This window comes from Lepus europaeus, chromosome 6 (genome assembly GCF_033115175.1).
Source record: "Lepus europaeus isolate LE1 chromosome 6, mLepTim1.pri, whole genome shotgun sequence".
NCBI classification, from domain to species: Eukaryota; Metazoa; Chordata; class Mammalia; order Lagomorpha; family Leporidae; genus Lepus; species Lepus europaeus.
This window is the reverse complement of record NC_084832.1, coordinates 99,360,311-99,387,230: the sequence shown is the minus strand read 5'-3', so window position 1 is coordinate 99,387,230 and position 26,920 is coordinate 99,360,311. Positions and strand designations below refer to the sequence as shown.

General features: G+C 48.7%; 1 protein-coding gene across 2 annotated transcripts in view; it reads right to left on the bottom strand.

Annotated features, from left to right (window-relative positions):
- Window positions 1-14,443, bottom strand: part of ANO2 (anoctamin 2) — a 353,918-nt gene extending 339,475 nt beyond the window's left edge. For both annotated transcript variants that reach the window (XM_062195454.1, XM_062195453.1), the window contains exons 1-2: window positions 14,423-14,443; window positions 13,553-13,879 (exon numbers count right to left, since the gene is read on the bottom strand). In XM_062195454.1, coding sequence (XP_062051438.1) covers window positions 13,553-13,879; window positions 14,423-14,443 — 348 coding nt within the window. The remainder of the gene's footprint in view (window positions 1-13,552; window positions 13,880-14,422) is intronic.
- Window positions 14,444-26,920: the final 12,477 nt, after the last annotated feature.

The following is a 26,920-nucleotide window of genomic DNA, read 5'->3' as shown; positions in this document are numbered from 1 at the left end:
CTCTTCCTGAAAAGGCGCTAACCCAAACACTAAAGCTCTCTCTGAGGCCTGCAAAATTGGCTATGGAAGAGCTATGTCTAGGTTCCCTGGGCTGGAGGAGCTCAGAGAGGAAGCAGAGACAGGACTCTGGTCAGAAGATCCACAGCTGACGTGTCCCAGCCTGCAACACCTGAGAATAATCAATCCCTAAGTAGAAACCCAACCAGGCAGCTATAAGAGCATCAGTGGTCGCCAAGTCCAGGCCCCTGCAGCCTCCTAGACAGAGTGCCCAGTGCTGGCCATGATGGGAGAGGAGTGGCACAATGCAGATGGATATCCCAAACCGGCAATGCTCAGAGGATGGGTAGAAGCTTCTAGAACCCATTAGAATGGACCCAGGGGTTACTAGAATCCATCAGCCCACACGTGGCAGTCCCACCGATCTTACTCAGGAACGGGACTTTAACTGCACTCCTGGACAGGTTAAAGGGGGTGAGGGAAGATAGACCGTCCACAGTGCATCTGTCCTGGTCAGTAGACAGTGGCACAGCTAACAACCCTGCCAGCTGTTCCTCTTTTATTTCCACTGTAACTGCCAGGTTGTTTGCCCTGGCACCACGGTGCACTGCATAGGGAAGGCTGGGAATACACGGGGTACGCCATTGCTTTTGTTGGAGGCTGGATGCAAACAGGAGCATTATATCCACAGGAGACGAGTCATCACCGCACACAGGCTCACCGTCCACTCTCCCCTTTGTTCTCCAGAGCAAAACTCAGCCTTCTGAGCGGGAGGCACCGTGGGTGCTGTAAGGTCACCACGTAGCAGAGCAGCAAGGGGCCTTGAGAGCTGTGGGAGCTGAGAGAACATCCATGGGGACGGTGTGCTTTGCACAACCCTTTACAAAGACCCTTAAAACACTGATGCCAACGTCCAAAGCAGGGGCAACCTAGTGTGAGAACCCTGGGATACAGCGCAGAAAATCAGCCCATGTGATGAACCAAAACTAAGCATAATTGGCCAAGTCCACATATTTTCATGAATTTTTCTTTCACTTCTCAGCCACTCCTTTTGGCCCCTATGAGTACACACTAGCAGAAAAGGAGTAAGAGCTTCCAAAGGTTTAACCAAAATGTATGTAAGATTGAATTTAGGGGCCGGCACTGTGGCGTAGCAGGTAAAGCCACTGCCTGCCATGCCAGCATCCCATATAGGCGCCAGTTGGAGTCCCAGCTGCTCCACTTCCAATCCAGCTCTCTGCTATGGCCTGGGAAAGCAGTAGAAGATGGCCCAAGTCCTTAGGCCCCTGCACCCATGTGGGAGATCCAGAAGAAGCTCCTGGCTCCTGAATTTGCATTGGCGTAGCTTCGACCGTTGCGGCCAGTTGGGGAGTGAACCAGCGGATGGAAGACCTCTCTCTCCCTCCCTCCCTGCCTCTCCCTCTCTCTCACCCTCTCCCTCTCCCTTCCTCCCTCTCCCTTTCCCTCTCCCTCCCTGCCTCTCTCCCTCCCTCTCCCTCCCTCTCCCTCTCCCTCCCTCTCCCTCCCTCTCTCCTTCCTTCTCCCTCTCTCTGTGTAACTCCGACTTTCAAATAAATAAATAAATGTTACAAAAAAAGAAGAAGAAGAAGAAGAATATTGGGTGCTAGCTTTTTGTGATATCTTTGAAAAGGAAACAGATTATCTACCTGGGATAAGGGGCTTGCCTCTTCCCTCCTTGCTTTCCCTTGCCCACCTCTCCCCAGTCTCCTGGGGGCTGCCCCTCTGAGACCCCATCCAAGCCAATCCTGCTGTGGCTCCACTCCACTCCGCTCAGCTGTGCAGTCCCTGGAGCCAGGCTGTGGGGTTGTCTTTGCTGTGACCCCTGGAAATCTCCTGGAGCAGGGAAGAGAGGCAGCTTCAGCCTGATGCTTCAGGGTGGGACAAGTAGGACAGGAACCCATGAGTCCCCAGGGCAAATCATCACCTTTTCCCAAGTCCTTCATGCAAGTCAATAGCAGCATGACTGCTGCCACACTCCTGAGAGCACAGGAGCACTGTAGCCATCACCAGGGGATGGGGTGGCTTGGGGCACCATTAAAATCCACACTAGCGGACAGCACTGTGGTATAGCGGATAAAGCCGCAGCCTGCAGTGCCGGCATCCCATATGAGCACCGGTTCAAGTCCTGGCTGCTCTACTTCCAATCCAGCTCCCTGCTGTGGCATGGGAAAGCAGAAGAAGATGACCCAAGTGCTTGGGCCCCTGCACCCACGTGGGAGACCTGGCTCCTGGCTTCAAAGTGGCGCAGCTCCAGCCATTGCTGCCATTTAGGGAGTGAACCAGCGGATGGAAGACCTCTCTCTCTGTCTCTCCCTCTGTCTCTCTGTAACTCTGCCTTTCAAAGAAATAAATAGACCTTTAAAAAATAAACAAATAAATAAATAAAATCCACACAAGCATTTTCCCTGCTTTTGCTATGAAATGCAAGATCGCTGTCCCACTCCTGAGGAGTAAATAGACTAATTTTAAATGGCATCAACAGGGGTCTGGTGACCCTTACCCTGCAGAAAGACACACCTCCCCTCACTCCAGCACCCAACTGCCTGGAGAAGCAATGGACAGGAAGACTGCAGGGATCTTGTCATCCTAGAAAACCAAAGAGCCAGGTTGTCCTAACGATGACAAGTCCCAGTTTTCCCAGCAAAGCAAATCCTGAAGCACGATTTGAGTTCTAAGGGGAGAAGCTGCCTCAACAAGAGCCCTGTGTGGGAAGACAGTGGCAAGGCCAAGTGCTTCATCCCGTGGCTGCAGATTCTACCACACACAGAGGAATGGTCACCGGGGCTGGCCTGGGGATTCAGAGAGGCCAGAGCAGCCTTCAGGGAGAGCGAAAGCCTGGAGCCCAGGGACTCCCTGTGCTGAGACAACACACAAAGAGAGGACAAGGAATTCCCAACTTAGTCCCCCTTGGGATAACGAACTCCTGGCCCCTACAGAGAACTTGGGTATCCTGGGGAAGAGAGAAAGGAGAGGCCTATAAAATGCTTGGCAGTTCTCCCTGGGATGGCAAGGATCCCTGCAGGTCTGAAGCCCAGAGCGGGTCTGAATCCCAACTGAGTCACTCAGCACCAACTTGACGTGGTCAAGTCACTTAGCCTCCCTGAGCCTCATCTCCTTAGAAAGACAGAACGACCCCCACCTTGCAGGATACTCATGAAGACCACCCACACCGTCACTGTCACTACTACTCGGTAAGAGTAGTCTCCTCCCTTCAAACCACAGATCCAGGGGCTGCCGGTGGGCCTGTCAGTTAAGATGCTGGTTAGGATGCCGTGTCCCATTTCAGAGTGCCTGGGTCAAGTCCCAGCTCTGGCTCCTGATTCCAGCTTCCTGCTGATGCAGACCCTCGGAGGCAGCACATGATGGCTTTGATGCTTGGATCCCTGCCACCCACGTGGGAGACCCCACAATGAATTTCCAGCTCCTGGTTCTAGCTCACTCCTAGCACTGGTTGTTGCAGGCATTTAGCAGTGAACCAGCAAATGGGAGTGAGTGATCTCTTTCATGTCATAAGTAACCTTTTTAAACCAAATGTCTAAAAACAATCACCAATTCAATCAGACTCTAAAGACAAAGGAATTTCCCAAAGTCCACCCCACATCCTTCCAAAGACCCCAGAAGACAGGTGATCCTATCAGCTGTTTAATCAGATTAAAAAAAAAAAAAGTCTTCCTGGAAAAGGGGATAGTGACAGAGATTAAGACACAGCGGCCTCTTGTTTTTTGTTTTTTGTTTTTTTCCTGACCTTCCACCCTGTCCCCTAAATAGGCCTTAGCAGGAGGCCATGATACCACACACCAAGACGTCCCCTAACCCATTCCTTGGACTCAGTGGAATAATTCAGGTTGAGATGCCAGTGTTCAAGCTCTGCCAGGCCTGTAGGGTGAGGTGTCAGGTGTCAGGGATGTGCTATGTCTTGTGCGGGGGGGGGGGGGGGGGGGGCAAGGGCTCCTGTCTGTAGCAGGAGGATTTGGGTCATTCCTAGATTGCCAAGTGACACCAAATCAAAGAGGAGGGCTCTACCTTTGAATGAAACTGTGGACTCTGGGGCACCCCAGAGTACTGCACCTGTTCCATGCCTGGCTCTGTCAAAAGCAGCCCATGGGGGGCTGGCATTGTGGCATAGCAGGTTAGAATGCCACCTGCAATGCCAGCATCCCATATCAGAGTGCCAGTTCCAGTCCCAGCTGCTCACTTACAGTCCAGCTCCCTGCCAATGCACATCCTGGAAGGCAGCAGATGATGGCCTACGTACGTGGACCTCTGCCACTCACGTGGGAGATTCAGTTTGAGTTCCAGGCTCCTGGATTCGGCCTCAAACAACCCCAGTCAGCCATTATGGCTGTTTGGAAAATGAACCATGGAATGGAAGATCTCTTCGTCTCTCTGTCTCTCTGTCACTCTGCTTTTCAAGTAATAAAATGAATCTTTAAAATAACAGCTGGAATTGTGATATAGCAGGTGAAGCCGCCATCTGCAACACCTGGCATCTTAAATGGGCACCAGCGTGTGTCCCAGCTGCTCACTTCCTGCTAATGTGCATGGGAAAGCAGAGGAAGATTGTTCAAGCTCTTGGGCTCCTGAACCCAAGTGGGAAGCCTGGAGGAAGCTTCTGGCTCCAGGCTTTGGCCATCCCAGCCCTAGCCATTGTGGCCATTTGGGGAGTGAACCAGCAGATGGAAAATCCCTCCTCTCTATGTCTCTCCCTCACTCTCTGTAACTGCCTTTCAACTAAATAAATAAATAAATAAATCTTTAAAAGGAAAAAAAAAAAACCAGGCTGTGGAACTGCTAGAGATACCAAAGCATGCCGGGAAGGGCCAGCTTCCACTCTCGGTCTTCTGTCACCCTGATCCCAGGAAAGCTGGCCTCAAGCAAGGGAGCATCTGGCCCCTCTGTTGATGCCCTCTCAGTGTCCACAGAGGTGACATTTAGGAGCCAGGCCTGCTGGAATTTCAGGGCCTGCAAGGTGGGGGAAAGTCTAAACCCCAGGGTCCTAACCATATATGCTGTCCTAGTCATCCATGCATTGCCCTGCACCTGGCTCCCCCTGCCCCCAGACGCTCCTGGAAACCTCCAGGTGTCTGAGCCTCTGCTGCTGTCCTGTGGTTCTCTGGTTCAATGCAGGAGATTTGGGGGAGAGTGGGAGGAGGTGCACAGGGTGGATGGCCCAGAGCTGTTCCAGAAGACCTCATTCAGCTCTTCTGCTCCACAGCCCCTTTGGACTACAGGAAATGAACTCCAGAAACTCAAGACCAGGCGAGCCTCTGACCTGCGAAGTCAGGCTCCCACTTGGAAGAGTTCCCATCTCCAAACAGGGGTCCTCATGTAAACGCATTGGTAGCGAGAGCACAGGATCTCTGTGCCCCATAAACATCCCCAGGGATGTCTTTAAATGAAATTCTCATCAAACGGCCAAACATAAGAAAACCTTACAGGTGAATCATAGTATAGTCTTCCATAAAATAAGGAGTTGCCAAATTTTTTTTATTATTACTATTTATTTGACAGCCAGAGATATGGGCCAGCATTGTGACATAGCATAAAAAGCGGCCGCCTATGAAGCCATCCCATATGGGCACCGATTTGTGTCCCTGCTGCTCCACTTCTGATCCAGCTCCATGCCATGCTAATGGCCTGAGAAAGCAGCAGAAGATGGCCCAAGTGTGTGGGTTCCTGCCACCCATGAGGGAGACTCAGGTGAAGCTCCTGGTTTCAGGCTTCGGCCTCACCCAGTGCTGGATGCTGCAGCATCTGGGAAATGAACCAGCGGTGGTAGGTCAATCTCTCTCTCTCTCTCTCTCTCTCTCTCTCTCTCTCCTTCTCCCTCTCTCCTTCTCTCTCTCTGTAACTCTGACTTTCAAATAAATAAATAAATAAATCTTTTTTAAAAAGAATGAAAGAGAGAGAGAGAGAGAGAGAGCACTCCCATCCCACAAGCTAGGAGCAGGGAACTCAATCCAGGTCGTCCATGTGGGTGTCAGGAACACAGTCAGTTCAGCCATCACTCTTGCCTTCTAGGGTCCACACCAGCGGGAAGCTGGAATCAGAAGCACGGCCAGGCATTGAGCCCAGGCAATCCACCATGGGATGCAGACATCTTAACCACTAGGCCACATGCCTGCCCCTGAATTGTCGTTAAAATAGCACTACAAACAGTGTTAACCTATAGCAACACACACCCAAAAAAGGGGAAACATCAAATGGAATATCCGCACCCATTATCATCCTGCCAAAAGCATTCGCCGAGATCAACTAGAGTTGGGAATGAATTCTAGAACATTCTATCAGGTAGACTTTAGTGGATACCAAGTTCTTTTGATCCATAAGGCTAAGTGAATTATTTTTAATGAGTCTCTGGTAGAAACCAATTTCCTCTCCATTTGTCTTTAAGTGAAATCAGAGCCTACAGGACATCTCAGCCTAGAAAAGGGGGAGGGTACAACTGAGCAGTGCAGCTGCTGCACCTACTCAATTGCAACCAGATGCAGGGTGCAGGCAAGCAAGGTACCCTTTCCCGTGAGGCACCTGTTACAGGTTGCTGCTCAAGACCAAGGCTGAGCATGTTGACCTGGAGAAGAGCTGCTTAGAACTTCACAGTTCCAGCTGACAAATCTGCAGCCAGTGGCCATCACCAGTGTGGGAGGGGACAACTCATCCTCAACCTTGTTGAGTGGCACACAGTCAGAGGCAGCCTCATTGCCCATTATTATCTGGGAAGACAGAAGAGAAGCTACAACCTGCAGTCTGCTTCTCCCTTAGAAATAGCAGATGAGATGCACGTGCGGCACGTGAATGGTCTGAAAAATACAGTGCTGGGAGGGAAAAAGTAAGGAAAAAAACTGGGCTATAAATAGAATGACTTTTCTATGAATTAAAAATGCACACAGTCTTGAGAAACTGTTACTACCAAGGAGACGGGAGACAGATCAACCAAATGGGATCTTGGAGTAGAACAGGTAAAAACGAAGTCAATTTAAATAAACAGCATGAGGATACATCCATCGTGGTTTGTTAATTGCTAACAAATGTACCCTATTTATGTGAGATGTTTATAATATGGAAAACTGCACACAGGTTTTATGGGAACTCTTTGTCCTATCTTCCTGTATGTCTGTAAATCTAAAACTATTCTAGACAATAAAGCCTAATTTAAAGTTAAAAATAAGATACACACAGTGGAGACATCACTACACGTTTCCCAGAACTGTGATGCACTGGAGTGATTGCCTGTAGAGGGCGCAGGCAGTGAAGAGGACAGGATATGTTTAAAGAAATGAAAAGAGGGTCTTTGTGCAGGTCCAGGGTAATGCACTACAAAAATCCACTCAACATGGATTAAAGATCTAAATCTACGAACTGACACCATCAAATTATTAGAGAGCATTGTGGAAACCCTGCACGACATTGGTACAGGCAAAGAATTCTTGGAAAAGACCCCAGAGACATAGGCAGTCAAAGCCAAAATTAACAAATGGGATTATATCAAATTGAGAAGTTTCTGTACTGCAAAAGAAACACTAAGGAAAGTGAAGAGACAACCGACAGAATGGGAGAAATTATTTCCACACTATGCAACTGATAAAGGATTAATAACCAGAATATATAAAGAGATCAAGAAACTCCACAACAACAAGACAAACCACCCAATTAAGAGATGGACAAAGGACTTAAACAGACATTTTTCAAAAGAGGAAATTCAAATGGCCAACAGATACATGAAAAAATGCTCAGGATCACTAGCTGTCAGGGAAATGCAAATCAAAATCACAATGAGGTTTCACCTCACCTCTGTTAGAATGGCTCACACACAGAAATCAACAAACAGGGGCCTGGGCTGAACGCGGCAGGTTAATGCCCTGGCCTGAAGCGCCAGCATCCCATATGAGTAACAGTTGGAGATCCAGCTACTCCACTTCCTATCTAGCTCTCTGCTATGGCCTGGAAAGCAGTAGAAGATGCCCAGGTCCCTGGGCCCCTGCACCCACATGGGAGACCCAGAAGAAGCTCCAGCAGTTGCGGCCAACTGGGGAGTGAACCATTGTATGGCAAATATCTCGCTCTCTCTCCTCTCTCTCTCTCTCTGCCTCTCCTTTCTCTGTGTAACTCTATCAAATAAATAAATAAATCTTTTTTTTTTAAAAAAAGAAATCAACAAACAACAAATGCTGGAGTGGATGTTGAGAAAAAGGTACCCTCATCCACTGTTGCTTGGAATGTAAACTGGTAAAGTTACTATGGAAGACAGTATGGAGATACCTCAGAAATCTGAATATGCCCCTACCATATGATCCAGCCATCCCACTCCTGGAATTTGACAAGGGAAATGAAATCAGTAAATAAAAGAGTTATCTGCATCTCCATGTTTATTGCAGCCTAATTCACAAGAGGTAAGACATGGAATCAAGCTAAATGCCCATCAACTGAAGAGTGGATAAAGAAATTATGGGATATGTACACTATGGAATCCCACACAGTGATTAAATGAAATGAAATATGATCATTTGCAACAAAATGGATGAATATGGAAAACATCATACTTAGTGAAATAAGCCAGTCCCAAAGAGACAAGTACATGTTCTCCCTGATCTGTGAGAACTAATAGAGCATCCAAAAGGAAATCTGTAGAAGTGAAATTGACACTTTGAGAAGCAATGATTTGAACAGACCTTGTCTCAACTGTTATGGAACAGCTTTTTTATTTATTTTTTTTTCTTTTTCTTTCTTCTTCTTCATACAATTTGTTGAATTCTTTACTTAACATTGAGTTAATAATATGTGTATAAAGTCAATTGAGGATGCATCTCAGCAAAAAATAAGTGGAATAAGAGAGAGAGGAGAAGGTTTGTAACTAAAGCTGTATAGTTCTGCATACATTCCTATGGACTTACTTCTAAGGGTACAGTTTAAAAACTTGTCATAGGACTTCAAATCTCATTAAGTTTGGTGGTAAAAATGCCTTCTTAATTATTAAAGTGATCATATTAAGTGTTAAAATGAACATATAGATAGGATTAAGTGTTAAAGTGATCATATAAATAGGATCAAGTGTCTGGTAATAATAGTAGATAGAATTAAAAAGGAGAGAATGTTCCAACATGGGAAGCAGTCTACACAGCAGAATCAGAATGACAATCATTTTAAGTAACACTCTGAACTCAGAATCAGCCTTTAAGTCTTCCTGGTCTGGCTGAAAAGCCCATGAGAGTATTTCAGGCATGGAAAGCAAAGACACTGTGGCAAAAAATGTTCTATATGAGTAAGACCCCAGCAGAAAGAAGTGGCCATCAAAGAAGGATGTACTTTTCTCTGAAGGGAGGAGAGAGCTTCCACTTTGCTTATGGCCTTGTCTAAATACTAACAGGGATTGTGGACTCAAAATGTTTCCATAGCCTAGGCAATTCACATCAAGAGCTTCAGGTGGTCACTGACATCGTACATAAGAGTGTTAATTGTTAAATTGACAACAGGAGTCACTGTGCACTAATTCCTCATATAGGACCTCTGTCCTCAATGAGTTGTATTATGAGAGTTAACTGTAAAACTAGTTCTCAAACAGTTTTGTGTGTGTGTGTGTGTGCAAACTGTTGAAATCTTTACTTAGTATAGAGTTGGTCTTCTGTGTACAAAGTTAATTGAAAATGAATCTTAATGGAGAATGGGACTGGCAAGGGGAGAGGGAGGAGAGGTGAGAGTGTGGATGGGAGAGCAAGTATGGTGGGAAGAATGACTATATTCCTAAGGTTGTACTTATGAAATTTGTATGCCTTAAAAAATAAATTTAAAAAAATAAAATTTTTAAAAGTTATTAAAAATTTTTTTAAAAGAAATGCAAACTAAACATTTTTAAAAAGGGTCATGATCTGCCGGCACTGAGAAGTACAATGAACTTGACTGTTTGCATAACATTTTGGTCTGGGGGAGGGGGGGTGGATAGGAGGGACAGGTGGTATGGCACAGTAGGTTAAGGCCCAGCTGCTCTGTGCTTCCAATCCAGCTCCCAGTTAGTGCACTTTGGGCAGCAGTGAATGATAGCCCAAGTACTTGAACCCCTGCCACCTATGTGGGAGACAAGAATGGAGTTCCTGGCTTCTGGCTTTGATCCTGACCCAACCCTGGCTGCTGTGAGCATTTGGGAAGTGAACCAGTAGATGGAAGATTTCTCTCTCTGTCTCTCCATCCCTCTCTGTCACCTTATCTTTCCAACAAATAAATAAATTTTTAAAACTAAGACTTATAAGTACTTTCTAGAAAAAAGCAAGAGAAAGCTTCCAGGCAGCAGGCGAGGCTGGCTGTGTGAGTAGTAGGGGTTCTGGTGACCAAAGGACCTGGGGAGGCTGAGAAACCTGGAAAGGTGGGAGCAAATAAAGTGAGTCTTTTTTTATTAATTAATTTTTTATTTATTTGACAGGTAGAATTACAGACAGTGAGAGAAACAGAGAAAGGTCTTCCTTCTGTTGGTTCATTCCCCAAATGGCCACTACGGCCAGCACTGTGCCGATCTGAAGCCAGAAGCCAGGTGCTTCTTCCTGGTCTCCCCATGCAGGTGCAGGGCCCAAACACTTGGGCCATCCTCCACTGCTCTCCCAGGCTACAGCAGAGAGCTGGACTGGAAGAGGAGCAACCAGGACTAGAACTGGTGCCCATATGGGATGCCGGCGCTGCAGGCAGAGGATTAACCAAGTGAGCCATGGCGCTGGCCCCTAAAGTGAGTCTTGATGCCAGGTGTGGGGACTGGGAAGGTGGCTTTTGGTGGCCATATGACAGGGGCAACAGTCCAGGACATGGTCCACATCCCCATCTAATGCTGGTCAGAGCAATCCCTGCCTTCCCAACTGCCAGCCAAAGCCGGGAACCTCCAATGGCACCAAGATGAAATGTGCAGGAGGGCAGGGAAGGTGGGCAGTGGGACCAGGCTACAGTAAATGTGCCAGGTCAGTTATATTTGAATTTCAGATTCACAGCAAACAAGCTTTTGGTATATATGCAACTCCCCAGTGTCACATGGGACATATTTATCCTACAAAGATTATTCACTGCTGATCTGAACATCAACATCCTGAATTTTAATCTAAATCTAGCAATTCTAAATAATAACAATAATAATAGCAGGAACACTTTCTCATTGTCACTGTTCAAGCTACCTTATTTAGTTGTCTCATTTCATCTTCATAACAACCCAGGGAAGAATGTGTGGTTATTTTCTTTGTACAGACAAGGAAACTGACTCAAGAGGAGTCAGGTAGGACCAAGTGTTCAGCCTACTGGTTAAGATATCCAAGTTCCAGATCAGAGTGCCTCCTAAGTTTGATAGCCAGCTCTGACTCCAGATTCCAGCTTCCTGTTAATGCAGACCCTGGGAGGCAATGCTGATGGCTCAAGTAATTGGGTCCCAGCCACCCACACGGGAGACCTGGATGGAATTTCTGGCTCACTGCTTCATGCTGGCCCATTCCTAGCTGTTGTCGGCATTTGGGAAGTGAATCAGCAGATGGGAGCACTTGCCGTGTGTGTGTGTATGTGTGTGTGTGTGTAAAGAGTGTGTGTGTGTGGGGGGGGGGTATTTCTGCCTCTCAAATTTAAAAAAAAAAGGATCAAAGGATCAGTTAACCATTCCCAGAGTCATGAGGCTTAACATACGGAATTGGCCTCTTGAACGTGACTTGTCCTGTATCCCAGCTGAGAGCCTGAGCAAAGTCCTCACCTCCTCTCCCTAAGACCCAACAACAGGTGTGTGGCTACAGCTCCCACAGTGACAAGGGCTGTGAGCACCCTGCATGGTTTCAACGTACACCACTGTCTTGGGGAGATCTCGCCACACCCCATTTGGAGGTACCAAGTGAGCTCTGGGGTATCAAAAAAGGAAAAGCACAACTCAGAGCCCAAAGAAGCCCTAACACAGCACACCCTTCCTACACTGGAGGAAGATCTAACCTGAGAAGGACATACTCTGTCTCAAGGATCTGGAAAAGCAATACAGGTAGGCACCACAAGGGCAGAAGCCAGGGCACATGTCATCCTGTCTGGGGACAGAGGAAGAGAAGAGTGACGTTGGAGGGTCCCTTCCATGTTGAGGATAGAATTAACTTGAATCTTCTATTGAGAATGGCACCCCAGCCCTCAGTGTGATGCCTTTTAAAGTAAACACAGGAGCATTTATTGAGCACCTACTGGGGACTAGATATTGTCTTATGTTTTCACTGCTGTTGCTAATGGTGGGGCATGCAAAACTTTGATCCAGCAAGTCATCTATTATTTTGCAGATGAGGGATCTAAGACTCAGAGAGGTCATTTATTTACTTGACTAACACTTATTAAACACCTACTATGAGCCTGACTCTGTCCTAGGTGCTGGAGATGGAACAGAAAACCAACAAGAGCTCTGGCTTCACAAAGCCAGCAGAGACACAGATAAGAAAACAAATTCAGCTGGCACCATGGCTCACTTGGCTAATCCTCCACCTGTGGCACCAGCACCCCCGGTTCTAGTCCCAGTTGGGGCACCAGGTACTAGTCCCAGTTGCTCCTCTTCCAGTCCAGCTCTCTGCTGTGGCCCGGGAAGGCAGAGGAGGATGGCCCAAGTGCTTGGGCCCTGCACCCACATGGGAGACCGGGAGGAAGTACCCAGCTCCTGGCTTCAGATAAGCGCAGCGCCAGCTGTAGCGGCCATTTGGGGAGTGAACCAATGGAAGGAAGACCTTTCTCTCTGTCTCTCACTGTTTATAACTCTCTCTTTGTCTCTCTCTCACTGTCTAACTCTGTCTGGCAAAAAAAAAAAAAAAAGGAAACAAATCCATCCTATTACTTTAGGTAGCTGTGCTAAGCATAATGAAGGCAAAGCAGGATAAAGGGATAGAAAGAGACAGTGATAGGAAGGGATAGGATGATCAGGGAAGATGTCTGACAGAGACATGAGGTGAGAGAGTGAGCATGCACCAGTCTGGGAGGAGCACCCAAAGCAGAGATGACAAGTTCAAAGTTCAAAGACTCGGAGGCAGCAGTGACCAATCCACCACTTAGGTAAGGCCGGTGGCCTGGAGTAGGGTGCTGGAGGGTAGAAGGGGCAGGACATCGGTTTGCAGGGGATGACAGGGTCAGCCATTTTTATAGGGTCACTGTGTTGTGAAGAACTAGACAGGTAAGACTACGAATAAATAGATACATGAGTGGGTGGGGTGGGTGAATGGATGAAGGATGCATGAATTGACAGGTGGGTGGATTCAGTGATGGAGAAATGGAAGAGGGTGGATGGATGGATGGATGGATGGATGGATGGATGGATGGATGGATAGGTGGGTGAGTGGATAGGTGGATGGATGGATGGGTAGGGGGTGGATGGGTAGATGGATGGATGAACGGACACTTCTAATGACACTTCCTCAAGTCCTTGGGCCAGAGAATCTGGTTTCTCTCACAGAATTAAAAAAAAAAAAAAAACAGCAGCTGCCAGTACAAAGCCAAGGCTGCTGCAGAGTGGCACCCATCAACAGGAGTTCATCACAACCTAAGACCTTTGCCACCTGCCCAAACTCACCTCCAAGTCCTTCTCGAGCTCCAGTCCAGCCTCCATAAGGTTGTGCTCAAACTCCTCCCGCTGCTCCTTCCTCTCCTCCTCCAAGGCATCAAGTGGCCCCAGCTCAATGTCACCGGGGCCCCCTGCATGGGGCTCCTTGCCTGTCTCCCCATTGGAGACAATGGCCAGCGAGTGGCCAGGGGACCCTTGGCCTGGGTGCGCCCCACGTTTCCGGTAGTGGTAGGCGAGCACATAGTCAACCTTCCTCCGGTTGTCATGGAAGTGCATGCGGCTCAGACGGGCCTCTGAGGATGCAGGCTCGTTGGCATCCAGGTAGTTGTTGATGACCTGGCCAGAGAAAAGAAGACAAGAGTGACGAGGTCCTGTGAGCTTAGGGTAAGAGAGAGAAGAGGTGGATCTGCTTTGGGCCCATAATGGACTGGAAGTAAGTCCAGAAGCCCTGACTGCTCCAGTTAAAGGACAGAGTGACCTGAGTTCATCTATCACACCCAGCCCTGCACCCGCTCACCTAAGGTCTGGGCACCCATTCCTATACACATGCCCTGGCATCCATGCACCTCATAGATTCACATGCACAGAACACACGGGCTACAGCAAAGCCCTGCATATCCACACCGCCTGACTCCACACACAGAACCACACGCCCCCTCCTGTCCATGCACACAGACAAGCACCTGCAAACACACACATCCACTCAGCTCCTGCACACACAGGCAGGTGCCCGTGCACACATGCATCTACCCAAGTGCATGCTGATAAACACACACAACCCTGCCCATGCACTGGGACACAGCTCACATCCTCACCACCTTACACATATACACACCTGCCTGTAAACACTCTACTTATTTCCACACAGAGACTACTCACCGGCAGGTTCTCTGGATCCATTGGAACAAAGGCCAATACCTAGTTGCCTGGTCTATCCACTGCCCTCCCACCCACAGGAACTCACTCAACACTGTGCGCCTCACAGCCCCCACATCCTCCTCCTCTCCAGCCACTGACGAGGAGCCTGCCTAAGGCAGCAGCTGGAGGAAACCACTCTTGCTCTCTCCTACTCCTGGCTGGGGAGGTGGAAAGAAGAGGAAAGAGAGAAAGGCGGAGCTGGGGGAGGGACCTGCCTCCTTCCCTCTGGGCGTTTCCTTGTTTATTACTGGTTTGGTACCCAGCTGCTTCTGCAGCCACCTGAGAGGTCACCAGGGCAACCAGGTGAAGCATCAGGCACAAGGGAGAGGCTCGCAGCCACCACAGCAGAGACAGGTTTCTCAGGCCCAGGAGTGCCACAAGTGGGACCAACAGGTGGGAACACCCAGCCTCTCCTGATCCTCCTGACCACAAAAGCCGTGTCCCTGGAAACTGTGCCAGACTTGGTGAGGGGAAAAGGCCCCAACAAAAACCAAACAAACAACAAAAAACCCAAGACTTCTGCCACAGACACACACATACCCCCAACCTGATCCCCCCACCTCCTCCAGCACGGCCGGCCAAGGCCGCAGCCCATACTCACAGAGCTGCCGCAGGAGCTCTCTGCACCCAAGGTCTGGCCAGGACCTCGGCGGGAGCTGCCCTGTGGGCCTGGGGCCCGGGCACCTGGCACCTTGAGGTATTGCTGTGCATGACTCCCTCTGGCCACTGTCCGAGGGCTCAGCCGGCGCGGGGAGCCAGGGAGCAGAGGAATGTCTGTGAAGGGAGACAAGATGCTGAGATGTAGGACCACTGAGGAGGGACCCCCAAGAAGATGCCCCAGGGCGCTACCTCAGTGGTCAGCCCTCAGTCTTAGTAAGACAAGTTCCTATTGGCCAGAAGGGAGGGGAGCATGTAGAAGGAAGAGGGACCCACACACACACACACACACACAGCCTGGAGGCCACCTGCAGGAGTTCTTGGGGTTCAGAGCTGTCATAGTCATCACAATCCCCAGACCAGAGGACAGGCCGTGTCAGGCCAGCCAGGGAGGGTGGAAAGACTTGAACTCATGCCAAAAGCTTAGGCTTCAGGGCCTCTTGTGGGGCACCAAGACCAACCAGCACCCTGGTCAGCTCCCAACCCCCAAAGCCAGTAGTGAGCTCACAGACAGCAGAGCATCCTCTGAACAAAGGGCATTCACCCAATGTGCTTGAGGGGTCCTCACACACCTATAGCCTCTTCCCAGCCTTCCCCAGAGCATCCCTTTCTACAGCCCCTAGCAGGCAGCATCGCCCCCTGGAGGCAGGGACAGAGTCGCTCCCTGGAGAGCAAGGAGCCTGGTAGGCAATGGAAGAGAGATTGCACAGAGGAGGCCATGGCCATGACTTGCCAAGGTCTCACGGCTGCCCAGACTCCACCACTTCCTCCTCTGAGAAATGCTTTACAACAAAGCGACAGAACCAGAACCTCTGGGCTGAAAACGCAGTTCTGCCGGTTGCCGGCTCAGACCCGTAGATGAGCAGGACCACAAATTTGAGGAGTATGCAAACAACGAATGTCTGCAAAGCACACACAACAGTGCGGCAAACGGCGGTGATGCTAATCACCATTCGTGTTTTCTCAATATTAGGCTCCGTGCGAGCGGGAATAGGACACCAAGCATCCAGCTCAGCCGGAAGCACCTGCTGAGAGAATGAAGGAGTGAAGCAAGCAAAGGGCCGAAGGCATCCTGAGTCAGAGTTTCAGGTCAGTTACTAAGCTGGGGAGCAGCCCCTCTGTGCTCAGCTCTCTGCTGAAAAGTCCAGGGGACCAAGACCACTTGGACCCTATGCTCGAGAAACACAATTTCCTAGCAGGGTGCCGCTTCCAGAACTATTAATGCAGGCTCCCGTCTCTACTGTGGAAGACCGAAAAGGATAAGAAATCAAAGCAGGGGGAGCCAAGCCCAGAGCCAGGTCTGGAAGGGTGGGTGGGCAGCTTCTGGAAGGCAGGGGAGGTCGGGAAGGCACTGCCCAGGCTGCAGCTGTGATGGGGTAGCCCCCTGCTCAGTCCAACCTGCCCTCATCCCTCTTCCTGGTGCTTTCTGCCTGGCTGCCTCTCTGCTGGCCCAGAGCACTTACAACAGCAGGAATCTGCCCCCCGAGAATGCCCCACAGCCTCTGGATGTGTGTCTGAAAAGCCCACGACCACTTGCGCGGGGAACTGGAGCAGGTGAGCATGATGGGCAAGGACCACGCTTCTCTGGCAGCTGTATTCAGATTCACAACAGTGACTCGGGAGACCTCAGGGTCAAGGGCAGCCCAGGGCATGGGTCAAACTGCTATCTAGGAGTCACCAGGCCCTCAAGGTGCCACCTGGAGTTTGAGGCCAGCATCCAGGGCCCCCACTAGCCACCCTTGTTGTCACTGCTGCTCCCGCTCTGACAGGTGCATCAGGGCTGTTGGGGAGCTCTGTTTTCAAGTCACCCCACCCCCTCCCTGAGCTAATTAGGGCACAGGACACCAGGCAGACACCCCAACCACAGGAAAACATAGCAGACCATAAGGACATGGAGGCAGAGAGACACAAGAGAGCCGGATTAAGACATGAGATGAAGGCGGGGGAGAGTGTGCATGAACCCAGCCATCAGGAAGGGTGGGGCGGGTGAGCTCATTCCCAGAAAACTCACTAAGAAGCTTAGAGGAGGTGAATCGAGGTCAATGAGAAGCAAAGGCCATCATACACAGCCTGTGGATCGTGCTGCTCACCTGCAAATGTCCACTTGGCTCTTGGCAGAGGCTGCCAGAACTGCAGACTACGGGGTGGTCATAGCCATGGTGCTGTGAGGGCGGGGGCCTGGCTTAACCATCTCTAGACCAATTAGATGGGTCTTCCCAAGGCTTGGATCTGGGGCCTTTCTCCACTCTCTGATTCCCCACTCTCCTTCACCCCCAAGACTGTATTATCATCTACTGCTGGTGACTCCCACATTTTACCTTTAACCCTTATTCTCTGCTAGGCACCAGACTCACACCTTGCCCTGCCCACTTGGCACCTACACTTGGATGGCTCAGAGCCCCTCCAAGTCCACATGCTCAAAATCAAACTTAATATCTTCTCCACAATAGGATTCCTTTTAAGAATCCTCCATTCAGGGCAGCCCGACACTGTGGCATAGTAGGTTAAGCCTCTGCCTGTGATGCCAGCATCCCACATGGGCACCAATTCGTGTCCCAGCGGCTCCACTTCTAATCCAGATCCCTGCTGATGGCCTGGGAAAGCAGTAGAAGATGGCACAAGCACTTGGGCCCCTGCACCCATGCGGGAGACCTGGAAGAAGCTCCCAGCTCCTGGCTCCTGGCTCCTGGCTCCTGGCTCCTGGACTCAGAATAGCCTAGCTCTGGCCTTGCTGCAATTTGGGGAGTGAATCAGTATCTCTCCCTCTCTCTGTAATTCTGTCTCTCAAGTAAATAAATAAATCTTTAAAAAATGAAGAAGAATCCTCCAGACTACACTCAAACAATTAAATCCAGAAGCAGCCCGTTGGCCTCCTCCCCTTAGTTTGGGGCTACTGTTATTTTGGTCATTAGGGACCTACGAAAGCAGAAGTAACACACTATTGTCTCAAGGTGTGAGACAAGAATTCTCTGCAACCACTAGCAAAGCTGGGTCCCGTCATCATCGTCTACTGCTGGTGACTCCCGCATTTTACTGGACAGGATGAAACTCCCCAGGCTGGGGTGGTGCAGAGTTAGGGGGAGACGCAGGGCCATAGAGACACCTGCAAAGTTGTCTGAGGAAGGCGGGGGGGAGCACCAAATAGAGATGAGCCACCGACTGTCCTGTCAGAAGGACTCCTCTGAGCCCAAGCCTTTGCCTGCTCCCCCATATGCGACTTCATAAGCCTCCTGAAGCATGGGGGTGGGGGAACAGGCTGGCCAGGGGCTGACAAGGGAATGGGCAGGCCCTCCCACTGAACATGGGCAAGGGGCATCCCAGCTTGGTGGCCCCATCTCCCCACATCCCCTTCCACCTTCACAAGGATCTCTTCCGATTAGACATCACGTAATCCACTCCCCCACTCAACACAGCTCCCCCCTCCCAGAGGATAACACCGTTTCCAGGAACTAAAAGATGGTGCAGGTAGTCCGCTCTCCATATCCACAGTCTCTCCAACCACAGATTCTGTCAATAGCAGATCAATATATTGGGGGGAAAACTACAGCTCTACGAACAGCGAACAAAGGTGTTTTTTTTCTTGTCATTCCTTAAACAACAGTTTCAAAGAACTATTTATGTAGAATTCATGCAGCACTTATGCTGTATTAGGGGTTATATGTAATCTAGAGGTGACTTAAAGTATATAAGAGGATGTGTATGGGTTACATGAAAACCACACACCACTGTGTTAAAGGGAGTTGTGCATCTGCGGGTTTTGATATCCACGCCCCACAGATACTGAGAGGATGGTGTTCTCTGAGCCTGTTCCCACCCATGCTCATTTCCATTTCTTTGAAACTAGAATCTCTCTGAAAATCTTTTGAATGTGCAATATACCAGATTTAATTAATTTATTTATATTTTAAATATTATTTATTTGAAAGGCAGAGTTACAGAGAGAGTGAGAGAGAGTGAGATCCTCCATTCATGGGTTCACTCCCCAAATGGTCACAATGGCCAGAACTGTGCTGACCTGAAGCTAGCAGCCAGGAGCCTTTTCCAGGCCACCCATGTGAGTACAAGGGCCCAAGGACCTGAGTCATCCTCCGCTGCTCTCCCAGGTGCATCAGCAGGGAGCTGGATGGGAAGTGGAGCAACCAGGACTTGAACCAGTGGCCATATGGGACACCAGCATCACAGACTGCAGCCTCACAAAGCTGGCACCCCTCTGAATATTCTGATTTGCTGCATTTATGGAGACCCTGAAGTATAGTGAAGCCACAGGGGCACTTGAGAGGTGGGGGAGAGAACTGCACTTTTCAAAAGTGGAAGAAAATGTAGGGGAGGAGGGCAATGTTCTGGTCTTGGCCTGCTGTTTGCAGACACCTTCAGCCTGTCAAGAGTGGTCCAAGGCCACAATTGATGGGCTTTGGACAAGAATAAAATATCACTGAATCTCCAGCCATGATTGGGACTGCATGGTGGGGCGGCAGGGTGTTGCAGGGGCAGGTGCTACAGCCAATGCGACAGCACCAGGGTCAGCAGGACCACATTGTGCTCCTCCCACCCCACAACTCTTCTGCAATTATCCATCTGCACCTGGAGCCCCAGGCAAGCCCAGGGGGACCCTTGGCTCCTAGCCATGACATGGCACAATTTTGGAAAAAACAATACATTTTCTCTGAACTTAATTTGATTAGAGGGAGAGAGATCATTGTAATTTTTTTCCATTGGGTGGGCATAATAATATGGTAAGAGAAAAGACTAAAACATTCCTCGAGCTACAGAACCTACAAGCCCTGAAGTTATCAAATCCCAATGCCTGCCCCATTCCTCCACTTCATCCCACCATGACTCCCTGCCTCATGTAACTGCTCTGCCCCAAGTCTCCAGAAACCCCTTCCTCTCCCATCCATCTACCTTCCTTCCATCCACTTCCTCTGACCAGACCAGACTGGACAAGCACTGACTGTCTCTCCCACCCTTACCACAAGAGAAGTGAGGTCCTTCCTCACTTGTGACCATCAAACCTTTGTTATCCTTCTAGATCCAGTCTTAGCAGATCAGTGGTCCCGGGCCAACTTCTAGTTGGAACCAACCTCTACCAGCAGCTAGTAGAGCTACAGCCAGTAGGGCTGCAGCTAGTAAGGGTCACCCTACAAAGGCACATGAAGCTGGAACAGAACCAGAGATTCTGAGAGAAAAGATCAGATCCTGAAGGAAGAGCCCAGGCAGTGACAGTCCTGTGGACATCAGGCGCTCTGGGCAGCCTCAGAGAAACCTGAGCCCTCCCAGTGGAGGGGCCTGCCTCTGGACCCCCACTCAAGTGCAAACATCCCTGAATCACGACAGTACGATTTACACTTTTTTGACTTTCCAGTGGTGCCTAAGTGTATCATACCACTATTCCATTTTCTCTTTTAGTATAGAATTCAATCAATTGCATAAGCTATTGCATAATCATTGCATAAGCTATGAAATGCTTTGTAAAGATAGGCTTTGCATTGATGATTCTGCCCAAATGTGGGCCGACGTAAGTGCTCTAGGCACGTGTGAGGTAGGCAAGGCTAAGCCGGGATGTTGGGTATGTGAGGGGTTGTAAATGCATTTTTGAACTACAATATTTTCAACCTAGGGTGACTTCGTGAGAGGAAACCCCATTGTAACTCAAGGAATACCTGTATCCTCAGATGGGCAGATTTCACTTCAGTTAGGATCAACGTCCATGCTGAACTTGACTTCAGCCAAATTTGGGGGATCCTGGCTGCAATTTGAATCTAAAGGTCCTGCTGGGGGCCGGCGCTGTGGCATAGCAGGTAAAGCCACCGCCTGTAGTGCAGGCATCCCATATAGGCACTGGTTTGAGTCCTGGCTGCTCCACTTCCAATCCAGCCCTCTGCTATGGCCTGGGAAAGCAGTAGAAGATGGCCCAAGTCCTTGGGTCTCTGCTCCAGATGGGAGACCCAGAGGAAGCTCCTGGCTCCTGACTTCATATCGGCACAACTCTGGCTGTTGCGGCCATCTGGGGAATGAGCCAGCGGATGGAAGACCTCTCTCTCTCTCTCTCTCTCTCTCTCCCTGCCTTTCCTTCTCTCTCTGTATAACTCTTTCAAATAAATAAATAAATCTTTTTAAAAAATAATAAAGATCCTGCTGATTACCCTGCCCTTTGACCCCTGCCCCCTGAGTCCTGATGACTAGTCCCTTCCTTGGCTTCCAGCTCCATCCACACAAAAAGGACCACTCGCAAATCTGCCTGCTCAATTCTCCTTATCTCACAGCCTTGGCTCAGAAACAGCTCAACAGCTCTCTCTCTCCTGATGGACACACACCCCTCTCCTGATGGTAACACGACCACAGCTGCAGCCTTCCCTGGTACCCAGAGAGGTGCTAACCGGCCTCCCTGCCTTGACTCTTGCTTTGTTCCCATGCTCTGCTCACGTTGCAGCTCACGTTACCATTGTGAAACAAGCTGACAATGTCATTCCCATTCAGTGGCTTTCCACTCCTCGTGGGACAAAGACCAAATTGTCGATTGTGGCCCACAGGGCCTCTCGGGATCTGATCCCAATCTACCTGTGTGCACTCGTCCTCTCCTAACACAAAAGAGATGATGAATGTTGGTTTCAGAAGGAGGAAGATGTGGCTTAGAGGTGGGATGTGTCTATGAGTGGTGGAGGAAGATGACAGACATTGAGGGAACCCACCGAATACACCCAGGAGAGAAGACAGTCAACTTAATTACAGAGATGTGGTGTGTGCGTGTGTGTGTGCACCCATGTGTGTGTGTGCAGTCACTGGGCAAGGCTTACATTTTGCTCACCATTGCTTCATCACAATTTCATGTCAGTGAAAGACAAACAGAGCAAACTTGTCACAAAACAGGTTTTAACTGACAGCAAAACAGTTTTGAACAATTACGTTGTAGACTTCCTCCTTTCTCATGACGCGCAAGGAGGGACATTTAATCTCATCAGTCATCCCCCAAACCATGGAAGAGAAAGGGCTGCCAAAGAGTAGCTTTCATGTGGGCAGCTTGTCTAAGTCCCAACTGGGAGAGTTTATCGTTGAGCGAAGCACTGCCTGACATGACTGTCTTGTTCTTTTCTGTCCTGGGTGTTGACTTTTATAATTCTGGGTCTGAGCGTTCGCAGTCTTTTTAGAGAGGTGAGGGAAGTTGAGAATGGCCAATCAGAGACAGGCTCACCAAGCTGTCTTGGATGTATAGCTTGCTGGTTTAAGGTGTGGACCCTGATGCTAGTGACCTTGGACAACTTATTGGACTTCTCCATGCTTCAGTTTTCTCATCAGTAAAATGGTGACAATAATACCACCTCCCAGCCTGGTCATGAAGGTTACGTGAGTTGATGCAGTAAAGTGCTTGGACCAGTGCCCAACACGTGTGAGGTGTCAGCTATTCATGCTGCTGTCACTGTTAGCCTAGGTCTGTGTTCAGTTTAGCAGAGGAGACGCTATCCTGTTTAAATATTCACTAGTAAGGGGGATTTCCCAGCTCCTTACATCATTCCCTCCAAAAGCTTACTGAGCTCCGATGACATCCATAGTCCTGCGCTAGAATGCAAGGATATGAAAAACCACGTTGCTAATCATCTTGAGGACTCTGCACTGTGGCTAGAGAAGGCTTGGTTCTGGAGTACAACTTCAGCTGGGTGAGACTTAGACAAGTGGAGGGAATTTTTTTTGACAGGCAGAGTTACACAGTGAGGAAGAGAGAGACAGAGAGAAAGGTCTTCCTTCCATTGGTTCACCCCCCAAATGGCTGCTACGGCCAGCACGTTGTGCCGATCCGGAGCCAGGAGCCAGGTGCTTCCTCCTGGTCTCCCATGTGGGTGCAGGGCCCAAGCACTTGGGCCATCCTCCACTGCCCTCCCAGGCCACAGCAGAGAGCTGAACTGGAAGAGGAGCAACCGGGACAGAACCAGCGCCCCAATTGGGACTAGAACCCAGAGTACTAGCACCACAGGCGGAGGATTAGCCTAGTGAGCCGCAGCGCCAGCCAAGTGGAAGGAATATTGCTAGCAGTAGTAACTGAGTGAGCAAAGGTACAAAGTGAGTGCCAGTTTAGGGCAGATTTGGCTAGAGGAATGCTCTTTGCTGGTGGAGGGATTATATAAAAATCAGACATGGATGCCTTTGAATGCCAAGTTGTCTGTAAGCCTTGAGAAGTGAAGGATTTGGAGTAGCAGTGTGACCAGGGAAATAAAAACTTTATGAATTTTTGAAGGTCAATTATAGCATCAAAGCCATAAAGATTCATCCATCCATCATCCACCCATCTATCCATCCATCCATCCATCATCCATCCACCCAACCTTTCCCTGACACCCCCATTTATCCTCACTATAGCCAAGATGATCTTCCTTATATGATTTTAATCATGTTTTCCCCCTTTTTAAAATTCTTTAGTGTCATTTCAAATTATGAACCCTGAATGTTTGTTAAACAGAGTGGCAACTGGGATGGTGATAGAGTTGTGGAGAGATGTTTAGAGGTAAATAGGAGAACAAATCCAAAGACTAAAGATGAGAAAAAGCAGGTCACCTCCTGGAAGACACCGGCAGTTCACTGTCTCTGCAATGTGTGTGTGTGTGTGTGCTTTTTTGTTTTATTTATTTATTTATTTATTTATTTATAAGAAAGGCAGAGTTACAGAGAAGCAGAGGCAGAGAGAGAGAGGGAGAAAGAAAGTCCTCTATCTGCTGGTTCATTCCCTAGACAGCCACAACAGCTGGAACTGCACTGATCAGGAGCCCCGAGGCTTCATCTGGGTCTCCCATGCAGGTGCAGGGGCCCAAGGACTTGGTCCATCTTCCACTGCTTTCCCAGGCCACAAAAGAAAGCTGGATTTGAAGTGGAGCAGCTGGGATTCGAACTGGTGCCCATAAGGGATGCTGGAACTACAGGTGTCAGCTTTACCCACTATGCCACAGCACTGGCCCCTATGTGTGCTTATAACACACACAGAGGAGTGACTAACAGGAGACGATATTGGGGAGGTTGATAAGGAAGGTTGTTAAGGGCCTTGCAGGCCAAGTAAAAAGGTGTGCACTGTAAACCGGGGTCCTTTCTGTGCCCTCACAAAACAGCTCTCCAAAGATGAGACAGGGCATGAAACAGGCTTCTCTTGCCACAAGTGGACTGGGTTTGAAGTTAAAGTCTGAGATGGCTTTGCTTTTTTTTCTATTTTACTTATTTGTTTGAATGGCAGAGGGAGAGAAAGACAGAGAAAGACAGGGAGAGAGAGCAAGATCTTCCATCTGCTGGTTGATTCTCCCAAATGCCTGCAACAGCTGAGGCTGTGCCAGGCCAAAGCCAGAAGCCAGGAACTCCATCTGGGTCTCCCATAAATGTGGCAGGAATTCAACTACTTGGGCCATCACCTGCTGCCTCCCAGGCACATTAGCAGGAATCTGGATTGGAAATGGAGGAGCCAGGACACAAACCAGCACTCCAATATGGGATGCAATCATCCCAAGTGGCAGCTTAACCCACTGCACCACAACACCCACCCCAGATGGCTCTCCTAGTCATAGCTGCCACCCTCAGGCTACTGAGGCCTTTGGATCTGTGTGAGATGCTGGGGATTATAGAAGGCTACAACAGATACAGAGGATAATGAATTAAATATTCCAAATATAATCTGTAGAAGGCTCCAATAGATACAAAGAATAATGAATTAAATATTCGAAATATAATCTGTAGGAAATGGCTCAGAAAATTTTCTATGTCATAGCTTCATCCACCAACATGAATGAATTGGCGTCATACAGACAGCAAGCTCAGTTGGTTAGATTGTGCATTACTCAAGTCCAGGACTAGGGCCTGGCTGTGCTATTGTTCACCTCCGTGTCAACTCTAAGCATGGGGCAGCACAGGTGCCTTCTCACAGCTTGGGGAAAGAAAGGCCCAACAGCAAACCTCAACCAAGATGACAATATCACATAGAGGCTGGGAGAACTGCTCATGAGCACACCGGTGCACCCCTAGAGACTCCTCTAATTACTGGGTCAGACTTTAAAGGAGACTGGAAATCACAGAATAACTCATGAGGGGGAAAAGTGAGACATATTGCTTTTAGTTTCTCAGAATTCCACCTCTTGCCAGGCTGTGGCGGCCTAGCCCAATACAGATCGCTCAGACTTGTAACCAAAAGATGTCCTCATCTGAGCATCTGTGATGTTATAACCAAAGGACTCAACCAGGAGAAGGAATTCTGGAGAAGAGAAATCATAAAAAGAAGCATACAAGAGCTATTCTGTGGAGAAACGGAGCTGCCCCGGGAGCCACACTTAACAGGATTCTGCCATTGGTAAAGAACAAATGGGCATGAAGGGAGGTTTCCATCCATGGACACACACTAACATTCCCCTTGACAGGGCTGAAACATCAGATCCGGGTTCCACATCCTGAGACATGGACTTGATCTGTGATTCTCTTGTGCAATCAGGGTTGAAACCATTGGCCTCACTAACAAAATCCAAACAGTGAGCCCAGATCTAGTCACAAAGTCTTGAAATATGAAAAGGAAGCAGAAGCCCCCTCTAAACTTGAACAAGGTAAACAGGGAGTACATGAAACAAAGCACCACTTAGCAGAGTGAGGATGAATATTTAGCCCAGGAGAACTGACAGGGCCCTGGTTTTCATGGGTTTGCACCTGATGCTCTTGGCTCATGACACTGAATGTCATCCCAGGTGCTTCCTGGCCATCCATAATCCTCCATTCAGAGATCTATTCAGATCCTTTTCTCATTTTAAAATTAGGCTACTGTCTTTTTATTGCTGAAATTTAGGAGTTCTTTATGTATTCAGGATAAAAGTCCCTTTTCCAATGTATGACTTACAAATATCTTCTTCCACTCTGTGGTTTGTCTGTTTACTTTCTTGAAGTATTTTTATTTTGATGAAGTCCAATGTAATATTTTTTCTTTGATTATGCTGTGGTTTGTGTTTGAGTCCCCTCCAAAACTCATGTTGAAACTTAACCCCCAATGCAACTGCAGGTACTGCCTCATGGTTAAATTCACATCCCTTTCAGAAAAGCGCCATTGATAACTTCCTTTTGGGCTTTCCAGGTAGGGATAGAGCAACAGGGTACTATCTGGGAAGCACAGAACAGCTCTCATTAGACACAAAACACCACTGTGGTCCTATACTTCCCAGCCTGCAGAACAATAGGAAATAAATTTCTCTTTATAAATTCTCAGTTGGGGCATTTCGTTGTAGTGAACAGGCTGAGATGATTGCTTGTGTTTTGGCATAATATTAAGACATCGTTATCAGGGTCAGTGTTGTGGCATAGTGTGTTAAGCTGCCACTTGTGAAGTCAGCATCCCATGTGGGAGCAACAGCTCAAGGACTGGCTGCTCCACTTCCAGCCCAGGCTGTTGCAGTCATTTGGGGAGCAAACCAGCAGATGGAAGATCTCGCCCTCTCTCTCTATCACTTTGCCTTCCAAAATAACTAAATCTTTTTTAAAAATTTAAAACCAAGGTCATGAAGATTTACTCTTACAGGTTTTATAGTTTTGGCTATTGCATTTACATCTATGATTCAATTTGAGTTAGTTATCATAGATGGGGTGAGGACAGGGTCTGACTTCATTCTTTTGCATGAAGCTATCCAGTTGTCCCAGTACCATTTCACATTTTTCAGGACGTTGTTGAAATTCATGGATTTATTTTGGAATCTGATTTCTACTTATTGATCCATACATCTGTCTTTATGCCAGGACTGTGCCAGATTTTAACATATTTTGAAACTGGGAAGAGTGATTTCAGTTGCATTTGTTTTTATTTAT